Source organism: Anoplopoma fimbria, chromosome 9, assembly GCF_027596085.1.
Source record: "Anoplopoma fimbria isolate UVic2021 breed Golden Eagle Sablefish chromosome 9, Afim_UVic_2022, whole genome shotgun sequence".
Taxonomy (NCBI): domain Eukaryota; kingdom Metazoa; phylum Chordata; class Actinopteri; order Perciformes; family Anoplopomatidae; genus Anoplopoma; species Anoplopoma fimbria.
Genome location: NC_072457.1, coordinates 647,819 through 660,260, shown reverse-complemented (window position 1 = coordinate 660,260; position 12,442 = coordinate 647,819). Strand labels below are relative to the sequence as shown.

The window sequence follows — 12,442 nt, the reverse complement described above, 5'->3', positions numbered from 1 at the left end:
TCCTTCACATTTCCACAGATAAACATTCTCTTTATTTTTGGGGCACTTCAATGAAGGAGTTTTAAATACACAAACATACAAAAAAAAGTCTTCTGTTAATCTTTTCTATAGTGCAGTTGACCTCTCATGCCTCATTTATAAAATAAGGATGAGAACATAAACCAGTGCAGTAGAACTCTGTGACCCCTGTTCATCTGTAGTCCATCATTGTCCTAACAAGGCGGTCCAGGCTTCTTCAAGTCCCTCCAGTATTTCACCAACTCTTGTGAAGTCCCCAGAATGTAGGTGATGATCTTGGAGTACTCGCAGCGATTATATCTTGTGTTGTAGGACTTGAACTGGGAGGGATTTGGTGGAGACGCCAGCGTGAGTCCCAGCTTCTTCATGCACAACCCGATATAAGCGTCCTCTATGTTAAAGGCTTTGATTGATTTGGAGGCCTCCACAACTTTCTCTGGGAGGTCATTGGAGAAGACATAGCCCATGCCCAGAGCGTAGGTGGGGTACAGGGGACCCGGGTACATCTCCTGAGGGACGAACCACTTGGAGTCCTTTGAACGGATGACCGGCCTGTTCCACATCAGCATCCCCGTCAGGTAGTTCACCTTGGGAAGGCCCGGCTTCTGCAGCATGACCACTAAATTGTCGATGTTCAGGAACATGTCCGAGTCGATCTTCATGGCGTACGTGGCGGACGGGCAGCGAGTGGCCAGCCAGTCCATGATCACTAAGGTTTTGATGGTCAGATTGAGGTACGTGTCCATGAAGTCGCTCTGGATCAAGTCGTGGTGCTGGAGGTTCTCCTGTCTTAGCTTCTCCTGGACATCAGCTCCTCTGGAGAGGCCCAGCATGAACATAGTCAGCACCCTCTGGCCCTGAACCACGCTTTCATTGCCCCACGTCTGCCTGATGGCGTCCCGAGCCGCCACGTTTTTTGGTGTTACTGGAACCATCAGGACCAGGAAAGGACTCTTGGTCTTGCATACCTCTTGGTTGTCCATGATGAAGTGGTAGTTGCGTGGGTAGGCCTGATGGAACTGAGTCCCTGTAGGAGGTACACGGCCGGCGGGGGGTACGGTACAGGGGGTACGGCGGTACAGGGGGTACGGTCGGCGGTACAGAGGGGTACAGAGGGTACGGTACAGGGGTACGGTCGGCGGTACAGAGGGTACGGTCGGCGGGCGGTACAGGGGGTACGGTCGGCGGTACAGAGGGTACGGTCGGCGGTACAGAGGGGTACGGTCGGCGGTACAGAGGGTACGGTCGGCGGTACAGAGGGTACAGAGGGTACGGTCGGCGGTACAGAGGGTACGGTCGGCGGTACAGAGGGTACGGTCGGCGGTACGGTCGGCGGTACAGAGGGGCTCTTAGTGGTTTCATACACTCCCGTTTGTTTGACTCTGTGATTTGGATGGACACGATACCGAGGAGGTGGATTGACCCTGCGGTAGGACTCGTGGAGGGGGGTGGTCTCCCACTGGGACAGAGATCTGCTGGACAGGATGCAATACGAGACCAGGAGCACCAGAGCGAGCAGGAACAGGAACCAGGACAGCAGCAAAGGCTTCTTCTGATGACTGAAAGGACAAGAAAAGGTCAGAGTTAATATTGGTGGGAAACAGGAAGTAGAGCGTTTGTGACAGAGTCCCACAGACAAACATAAGATAAGATAATCCTTTATTAGTCCCGCAGCGGGGAATTTGCAGATATCACAGAGTAACTGTGAAACTGAAGAGAACTAAACAAACATGATGATTCTCAGGTTAAGGTCTGCAGGTAAAAGGAGTTTATACTTTGAATAAATTCAGTGGGGTTTATGGACGATTATTGGGATGATGATCCTCTGAACGTGTTATGTGGGGTTTCACCGCCGTGCAAACGACGATTCATCACTCATGGCTGAAATAACCAATTTTGCTGATTTGTACTGTTTGTGGAAATCCCAGATATCTAAGGAAACAAATCGCCGTCTTGTCTGAATTCATAACATCATCTAGCAAACAGTACGTCAGCTGGTTTACTACATCTGTATGAACCCAAAATACCCTTTCTGCTGTGATTTAATTGCAACAAACTGATAAAAAAAAAAAAAAGATGCTGAAATAACCACATAATGATGCAAATTTGTAAAAATTCTGATTTCATGCTTTATCAGGTCTGGCTGCAAGACGATGAGCATACGCCTTTTAAAATGCTTGTTTTCTGAATGGACTTTGGTTCGATTGGTGCTAAGCTACGCTAACATTGTAGCTGCTCCATCAACACTCAAATAACGTCAGATATGTGTAAATACAGCAGCGTTGTTATCGTTGTTACCACATGATGTAAGCACATAGTTCACTCTGCTCTCTGTACGATGAGCATCGTGAAGCTCTGGGTGAACACATTCTTTCCTCCACTTCTGACTTAACTCCGTCAGGGTGTCAGTGATGCTTTAACGACTCGGAGGAGAATGAATTTCATCTCGACTTTGTCTGTAAAAGAGTCTCACAGAAATGATGCCCTGGAATACAGCACAGCGTTGCTTTAACCTCTTGGCACTGAAACCATATCTGCTTGTTCTGTTTGACACAATTTAATATTTAATTTACATTTGCATATCAATCTTTCAGTGTTCCATGAGGACATGAACATAAACCAATATTTGACAACTTCTGCATGTTTAAACAGGACGTATTTACACAGCTAAAGTGAGCTCCTGCCCGGTGACAGAACTGCTTCAGCTCTTTTGATGCTTTCTGCTCTAACCTCTGATTTCCTTGATGGTGAAACTACTCACTCAGTGTTTTCAGTGACTCCTGATTTATATTCATGTATTTGACCTCTGGTCTACATGAGGACTGAGGATGAGCCCGGATGAGGACTCCTGAGCCAGCAGGTGGACCACACCCTCACACCTGCAGACAGACACCTGCAGACAGACAGACACCTGCAGACAGACACACCTGCAGACAGACACCTGCAGACAGACAGACACCTGCAGACAGACAGACACCCAGACAGACAGACACCTGCAGACAGACAGACACCTGCAGACAGACAGACACCTGCAGACAGACACCTGCAGACAGACAGACACCTGCAGACAGACAGACACCTGCAGACAGACAGACACCTGCAGACAGACAGACACCTGACAGACAGACACCTGCAGACAGACAGACACCTGCAGACAGACAGACACCTGCAGACAGACAGACACCTGACAGACAGACACCTGCAGACAGACACCTGCAGACAGACAGACACCTGCAGACAGACACCTGCAGACAGACACCTGCAGACAGACACCTGCAGACAGACAGACACCTGCAGACAGACAGACACCTGCAGACAGACTCCTGCAGACAGACAGACACCTGCAGACAGACAGACACCTACAGACAGACAGACACCTGCAGACAGACAGACACCTGCAGACAGACAGACAGACACCTGCAGACAGACAGACAGACAGACAGACAGACACCTGACAGACAGACACCTGCTGCTCTCTGTAGCTTACTGAGGGGCCGCGGGGACCCGCGTGGCCCACAGGACGCAGAGCTCCGTCGGGAGCGCGCTTCTGAGGTGGAGAGCCGCCACGAGGACGCGCCGCCAGGTGAGTGTCTCCGCGCGGTCACGAGCAGGTAGGACCGCGCGCTCCCCGGGGGCCTCGTGGAGCTCCATGGCCGTCACGCGCACCGGCCCACGAGCAGCGAGGACAGGTGAGTTAAACACGTCACAGGGAGCGCGTGAGAGAGGAGGCGCGAGCTCATCACCTGGAAACGTTTAATGACGTCATCAGCATGACAGACGAGCTTCAGGTGTTCACAACTGTTCACTCACTGTGTTTAACACTGTTTAAAAACTGTTTAAAAACTGTTTAAAAACTGTTTAAAACTGTTTAAAAACTGTTTAAAAACTGTTTAAAAACTGTTTAAAACTGTTTAAAACTGTTTAAAAACTGTTTAAAAACTGTTTAAAAACTGTTTAAACTGTTTAAAACTGTTTAAAAACTGTTTAAAAACTGTTTAAAACTGTTTAAAAACTGTTTAAAACTGTTTAAAACTGTTTAAAACTGTGTTTAAAAACTGTTTAAAAACTGTTTTAAAACTGTTTAAAAACTGTTTAAAAACTGTTTAAAACTGTTTAAAAACTGTTTAAAAACTGTTTAAAAACTGTTTAAAAACTGTTTAAAAACTGTTTAAAAACTGTTTAAAAACTGTTTAAAAACTGTTTAAAAACTGTTTAAAAACTGTGTTTAAAAACTGTTTAAAAACTGTTTAAAACTGTTTAAAAACTGTGTTTAAAAACTGTTTAAAAACTGTTTAAAAACTGTTTAAAAACTGTTTAAAAACTGTTTAAAAACTGTTTAAACTGTTTAAAACTGTTTAAACTGTTTAAAACTGCTTAAAAACTGTTTAAAAACTGTTTAAAAACTGTTGAAAAACTGGTTTGTTTAAAAACTGTTTGTTTAAAAACTGTTTAAAAACTGTTTTAAAACTGTTTTAAAACTGTTTGTTTAAAAACTGTGTTTAAACTGTTTAAAAACTGTTTAAAAACTGTTTAAAAACTGTTTAAAAACTGTTTGTTTAAAAACTGCTTAAAAACGGTATTCTTCACCACAGACATCAGCTCATAAGACTGCAGATGTATAAATATGTTTAATATATATGTATATATATATATATATGTATATATATATATATATATATATATATATATATATAGATATATATGTATATATATATATATATATATATATATATATATATATATATATATATATATATATATATATATAAATATGTATGTATGTATGTATGTATGTATATAAATATTACAATGATTCACTGTGTGACCTCCTGCAGCGATAGAAGGTGATTTAATTAAATACAAATGTTTCAGATATGAGCCACTAAGTCTACAAACCCAGTTAAACAAATGCTCCATTATTAAGATAACACCCACCTCTGCATGGGTGCGCCAAATAATAACCGTGGTAACATGGTGCAAAGATTCATCTGTGGACTTTGTCACCATTACAAACACAGAACTAAACACAGCATATAAACGCAGAACATGTGGAATAATGTGACCCGACCCGGATAAGCGGAAGGAAATGAAGGAAATGGATGATGAATGGATGGATGGGTGTGGAATAATAGTCATCACAACAAGCTCCTCTATTGTTCCTCGTGATGTGTCATTGACTAAGAGAAACAGAAAGTCCCTGCTTCATCTCATGGTGGTGGTTTTGTTGCTTAACAGGTTCTGCGATTCAGGAGTCATTTTAATCATTTTAATAATATGACAATATGAATCATCAATGATCAGTTATTAGTATCAGCAGCAAGTCAAAGAAAAACGCGATCAGAGATCTAAAAGTGTTCTTTTGTGTTTATCAGATCAGAGTTGATGATCCGTTGCACTCATATGTCTCAGTCAGTGTGTCTTCCACCTCAACACGGCAGCTAAAGTCCAGTTCCCTCAAATGACCAGTTCATGGGACTCGTTCAGAACAAGGGAAGTAAAAACCAGACAGACGGATTCATGTTTAGAGGTTGATATATGAAGTAGTGCAGGTGTAGACATGTAGACATGTAGACATGTAGACATGTAGACATGTAGACATGTAGACATGTAGACATATAGACATGTAGACATATAGACATATAGACATGTAGACATGTAGACATGTAGACATATAGACATGTAGACATATAGACATATAGACATGTAGACATGTAGACATGTAGACATGTAGACATATAGACATGTAGACATATAGACATATAGACATGTAGACATGTAGACATGTAGACATATAGACATGTAGACATGTAGACATGTAGACATATAGACATATAGACATGTAGACATATAGACATATAGACATGTAGACATATAGACATGTAGACATGTAGACATATAGACATGTAGACATATAGACATGTAGACATATAGACATATAGACATATAGACATATAGACATATAGACATATAGACATGTAGACATATAGACATGTAGACATATAGACATATAGACATATAGACATGTAGACATGTAGACATGTAGACATGTAGACATATAGACATATAGACATGTAGACATAGACATGTAGACATATAGACATAGACATGTAGACATATAGACATGTAGACATATAGACATGTAGACATATAGACATGTAGACATATAGACATATAGACATATAGACATATAGACATAGACATAGACATGTAGACATGTAGACATGTAGACATGTAGATATGTAGACATATAGACATGTAGACATGTAGACATATAGACATATAGACATAGACATGTAGACATATAGATATATAGATATATAGACATATAGACATATAGATATATAGACATGTAGACATGTAGACATAGACATGTAGACATATAGACATGTAGACATATAGACATATAGACATATAGACATATAGACATGTAGACATGTAGACATGTAGACATGTAGACATATAGACATATAGACATGTAGACATATAGACATATAGACATGTAGACATGTAGACATATAGACATATAGACATGTAGACATATAGACATATAGACATATAGACATATAGACATATAGACATGTAGACATATAGACATATAGACATATAGACATAGACATGTAGATATATAGACATATAGACATATAGACACATATAGACATATAGACATATAGACATATAGACATATAGACATGTAGACATAGACATATAGACATATAGACATATAGACATGTAGACATATAGACATATAGATATGTAGACATATAGACATGTAGACATATAGACATGTAGACATATAGACATATAGACATATAGACATATAGACATATAGACATATAGACATGTAGACATATAGACATATAGACATATAGACATGTAGACATATAGACATATAGACATGTAGACATATAGACATATAGACATATAGACATATAGACATGTAGACATATAGACATATAGACATGTAGACATATAGACATATAGACATGTAGACATATAGACATATAGACATGTAGACATGTAGACATGTAGATATATAGACATAGACATAGACATAGACATAGACATATAGACATAGACATAGACATATAGACATATAGACATAGACATAGACATGTAGACATATAGTAGACATGTAGACATATAGACATATAGACATGTAGACATATAGATATATAGACATATAGACATGTAGACATGTAGACATATAGACATGTAGACATATAGACATATAGACATATAGACATATAGACATATAGACATATAGACATATAGACATATAGACATATAGACATATAGATATATAGATATATAGACATATAGACATGTAGATATATAGACATGTAGACATATAGACATATAGACATATAGACATATAGACACATAGACATATAGACATATAGACATATAGACATATAGACATATTATGGGATGCTGGATTATTACCTGCTGTGCGCCTTCGTGCGTAAAACACGCAGCGGGTTGTTTTAAAACCAACCGTTCTCTCAGCTGTGATCCCTGTTTAGTTTAGTTTAGTTTAGTTTAGTTTAGTTTAGTTTAGTTTAGTTTAGTTTAGTTCCCCTGCTGTCTGCTGGAGCTGAACTACAGCTTGTGGGTCTACAGTGACCCGTGTCCCTCCATCCCGCTGCTTCTGCTCAGAGGAAACGGAGAGAAACGGGTCGTCACTGAGCTTCTCCTCCAGGCTGCAGGTCTACAGGTGAGCTGTCATGTGAGGGACAGGTGAAGGAGTAGAGCTCTTACCTCAGCAGCCGGTCCCCTCGCTCCCCCATGAGTGCTGCCCTGCCTCCTCAATCCTCCCCGATGGTCCACATGAACTAACAGAGGACTCCCCCGCACCGTGGAGTGACAGGAGGAGGAGGAGGAGGAGGAGGAGGAGGAGGGAGGAGGAGGAGGAGGAGGAGGAGGAGGAGGAGGAGGAGGCTGGCTGTGTCACTTCACCTTTTTGTCCATTCTTTGCTTTATGGAAGGGAAGCATGGAGACTCTGACGGGGACAAAAACTGACTGTTTTGGGAATTTTCCCTCAAATTAAATCCAGCTCATCCCTCCACCACAACTACACTGTCATCCGAACTATTGCATGATTCATGTGTGTGTGTGTGTGTGTGTGTGTGTGTGTGTGTGTGTGTGTGTGTGTGTGTGTGTGTGTGTGTGTGTGTGTGTGTGTGTGTGTGGTGGGGGGGTAATTAAACAGGGAGGAGATGCATTCATGTTGATGTTGATCCTCTTATCCAACAATTGAGGAATGTCTTTTGTAAATAACCCTTATGTAAACTGTGAGGCTGTGGCGTAGTGGAGAGCAAGGTAGTTCTCCATTCAGAGGGTCGGTGGTTCGATACCCGGCTTCGGCAGTCGATGTGTCCTTGGGCAAGACACTTAACCCCAAGTTGCTCCTGAAGGCCATCGGTGTGGACTGATGATGAATGTTAGTTAGAGTCTGATGGTGGCACCTTGATGGTAGCCTGTCATCAGTGTGTGAATGGGTGAATGATATGTAACATACTACTGACTGTAAGTCGCTTTGGAGGAAAGCCTCTGCTACATGACTCTAATGTAATGTAACTAATGAGACTGTCATGGATTATGGAAAACCATTTCATGATTCATTGTGAGTATTTGAGTAAATCGTCGTACAGTAACAGTAACAGTGTCTGTTTATGAGATGACCTGTCCTGTTGGATCAATAACGTCCCACGAGGTGTTGTGTCTTGCAAAAACTATTATGGTGTAAATGATGTGAGGATATGATACCATGATATGAGACTAGATATCGTCTTGGATATCTTAATATGAGTGTTTTAAAGGAATAGGACGCACATCTTAATTTAGTGCAAAACAAAATAATTAAAATCATAATAAAGGTTTTCTATATTTTAAACTTCTCTACATAACTGAGTCACTTTTGTCCCAGTTATCACGATAATTAACTTATTGTGAGTGTGTTTTATTGCAACTCCGTCCCTTCCCTGATCTAGACGCTATGAAAGAAAAAACAAGTCAACTTATAATGAATTATTTTATTGTTTTTTATTAATAGTTTGACATTTTGGGAATTGAAGTTTCTCGCTGAGAGGGAAACGAGATGATCGATACGTCTGTACGTTAAATATGAAGCTATAGTCAGTTAGCTTAGCATAAAGACTAGAAACCATGCGGCAAACTCAAAAGCTGCATTCTCTCTGCTGTCCACCAGGGGGCGACTCCTCTGGTTGTATAGAAGTCTATGAGAAAATGACTCTACTTCTCTCTTGATTTATTCCCTCAGTAAACATTGTAAACATGAGTTTATGGTCTCAATCTCTAGTTTCAAGTCTTCTTCAATACAGCATGATGTTCATTTAGTAAATGATGCTCCATTTAGAGTCAAACAGACCATAAAGCAGGGGATGCTTTAGGGCGGGGCTACACACTGATTGACAGGTCGACACCAGAGACGTATACGGCGTCTCTACGTCACTCCTCCTCACTCCATATATGGTCACTTCCTGTTCACTGGTTGCAAAAAAAACGAGATGGCGACGGCCTTAATCCAAGATGGCGACAACTGAATCGCCAAACTTGACGCTTCTTAACATCAGTCAACAAACCAATGAATGACGTCACGATGACTACGTCCACTTCTTATATCCAGTCTGTGGTTCATTCCTACGTTGGTGCATGAAACAAAACAAGTTTGATTTCCAAGTATAAAATTCAGATAAGAATTACCCAGGTCTTCGTCATCCAGCTTGTGTTAGTAACCGTGCTGTTTGAGTTCTTGTTTTTCCAGCAACTTGTGCTTTTTGTTTACACTTTGATCATGTGGTGTTGTCATGTGTTTTCTGTTTTTGTTTTGAAAAGTCATGTGGCCCTGACTCCACCCTGTCTTTGTTTGTTTTCCCGCCATTTTGTGTGCACACCTGATTTCTGTTTGTGGTGATTGGTTTGTGGGTATTTAAGTCCGGTGTGCCATTGGCCGTTTCTCAATACCAAGTATGGTCAAGTATGGACTTGCAAACTTGCAAGTTCATACTTGGATAGTTCGACTCGGGAGTACAAACTCCCGAGGACGGGAGGACGCAGTACGTCATGACATCATTACGTCATTACGTCATTTTGCAATTGGAACAGCAGCGAACTTGATGACGTCACCAACGTCACGACGTCACCAACTCAGCTCGTCGGTCCCGCCTACTCCGGTTATCTTCAGTCATATATATTGACAATAAAACGAAATATGATATAAAACACAACCCTGCCTTTTTTCATTTTCATTTAGAAAATATTAAAATATTAATATGTATATGTTTTGTGTTACATCTGCAACCACAACCACAGAGACACCGGAGCCAGCGGCACATCTGGAGGAGCCTAGCCGAGATCAGGCTGCTGTCAGCGGGCTGCATGAGCACCACCGCCCGGTCTCCTCTCTGGTCCTCTCATATCTATCTCCTATATATATATATATATATCTCCTCTCTGGTCCTCTCATATCTCCGACAAACGTCGGCGCTTTTTTCAAACAGGCTCTATCTTGATAAATCGACCGCATATTTTAAGTCTTAACAACTACATTCTCGCTTAAAAAAATGTTAAAACTAAATTCCGTTACACAACAACAGCAGTATTTAGACAGTTATAACTGACAGTTGTGAGCCGTCTCCGCTACTGTCGGCTCTTGTTTGCTGGTGAAATGCATTCTGGGATACTTGGCTGTCCAAAGTCCACACAAGTCTACTCCGATGCATCCCGATATAATGGGCGGAGCGAGGACACATCCGGGTATCTGGACCGTACTTGGCTGGATGAACTTGTGTATTGGAACAGTACTTGGGCCGCTAGATGACGTTTCACACGTTCACGAGGACACAAGTACAGAGAAGTTCACTTATTGAGAAACGGCCTTGGAGTCTCTGCCAGATGGTGCCAGTTAATACCTGAGCCTTTCCAGCGTTCCCTAAATCTTGTTATATTCTGTCTGCCTGTGATTTTTGACCTTTGCCTGGTTTTGACCTGCCCTGTTTGGATTCTGTGTTTTGGATACCTTTGCCTTCGACTCTGTTCTGACTTTTTGGGTTTTTTGACCTCTGCTGCCTATTGACTACGAGACTGTTTTTGCCCTTTGGATTGTTGCTTGAGAACTAAATTAAATCTACTCTGAACCAAGAGCTGTGTCTGCTAGTGGGTCCTTTGCTACTGAATCCCTAACAGCTTGCTGTTTTTGGCCATGGTTGTTGTGGCAGTAGACTGTTGCATTGTGGGATACATGGGCCAGGCAGACTGGTCCGATGCACAAAGGAGATATATTTCCGAATCAGTACCAGATCAGAATATCAGAATACTACATGCTACATTTGTACCAAATCAAAATATGTTCACAAGCTTCTGTCTTGTAATCAGCAGTTTTGAAATGGTTGTGGTTTTTACATGAGACTACTGCTCCATGACAGGAAGTCACATGCTGGAAGATCGTTCGCCAGAAGGAAACCACTATGTCTAGTCACGAACACGTGATAATTGACACAGGAAGTGACTCTCCTAGTAATCTGCTCCCACAGGTCTTCATTATTTATAGCCGGTTTGGTGCAACAAGAACTTTGGTCCAATGCAACACATTCAGTTTCCCCTCAAAACGCGGCTTTAGTTTAGTTACGTTTGGACGGAGCCAGGCTATCTGATCGCCCGTGTTTACATCACAGACCGAATATAAGAAGTGAACATAGTCATCATGACGTCATTCACTGGTTTGTGGATGTTTCGAAGCCTTGAGTTCAGCAATTTTGCCGCAATTTTCCCTAAAGCATATCCTGCTTTATGGTCTGTTTGACTCTAAATGGTCTGTTTGACCCTAACCTAACCCTAGAACTCCTCCGAGGCCGCAGAGTGAGAATCCTCGAAGGCTGAGGCAAGGTGGACGGGCAGAACCCCTCTGGGGGGGGCGAACAGGAGGACGACCAGGCCGACGGGGCCTCTCTGGGGGTCGGCCAGGGCGAGGGTGTCTCGAGGCGGGCGGATCCTCTCTGGAGGTCGGGCGAGAGGATTGTGTTTTAAAGATTTTAGAACTTCTTGTATTGCTGCTCAAGAAAGAATATTTGTTTACATACAAGAATGATAAAGAAATGTTGATTGTTCTAGTATGGATAACATCTTAAAGATACTCATCCCTGTAAAAGATTGAAAGTTTTTGAATAAATATCCAATTTATGTTGAAATGGTTCCCTTCCCTGCTTGATGAGTTGAGTCGACTAAAACAAACAGCAGGAAATGTGAATCCATCTTTTATTACTAATTCACATTATTATTATATTATTTTATTTTCCTTTTTTAATTATCTCAGTTTTATTTCTGTTTATTTTCACTTTTGCTCGTTCTTTAATCGGTTCACATCTGTGAGTGAAAAACTTCTACAGGCAAATAAAATAAATAAAA

The 12,442-nt window shown here is 41.4% G+C and overlaps 1 protein-coding gene across 1 annotated transcript; it reads right to left on the bottom strand.

Annotated features, from left to right (window-relative positions):
• LOC129095272 (beta-1,3-galactosyltransferase 2-like) lies at nt 1-7,833 on the bottom strand. The gene is made up of 4 exons (XM_054603653.1): nt 7,777-7,833; nt 3,506-3,761; nt 1,144-1,577; nt 1-1,057 (listed from the first exon to the last, which is right to left on the bottom strand). The coding sequence occupies exons 2-4, from the start codon at nt 3,667-3,669 to the stop codon at nt 213-215; spliced, it is 1,443 nt and encodes a 480-aa protein (XP_054459628.1). The 5' UTR covers nt 3,670-3,761; nt 7,777-7,833; the 3' UTR covers nt 1-212.
• Between the last annotated feature and the right edge of the window lie 4,609 nt (nt 7,834-12,442).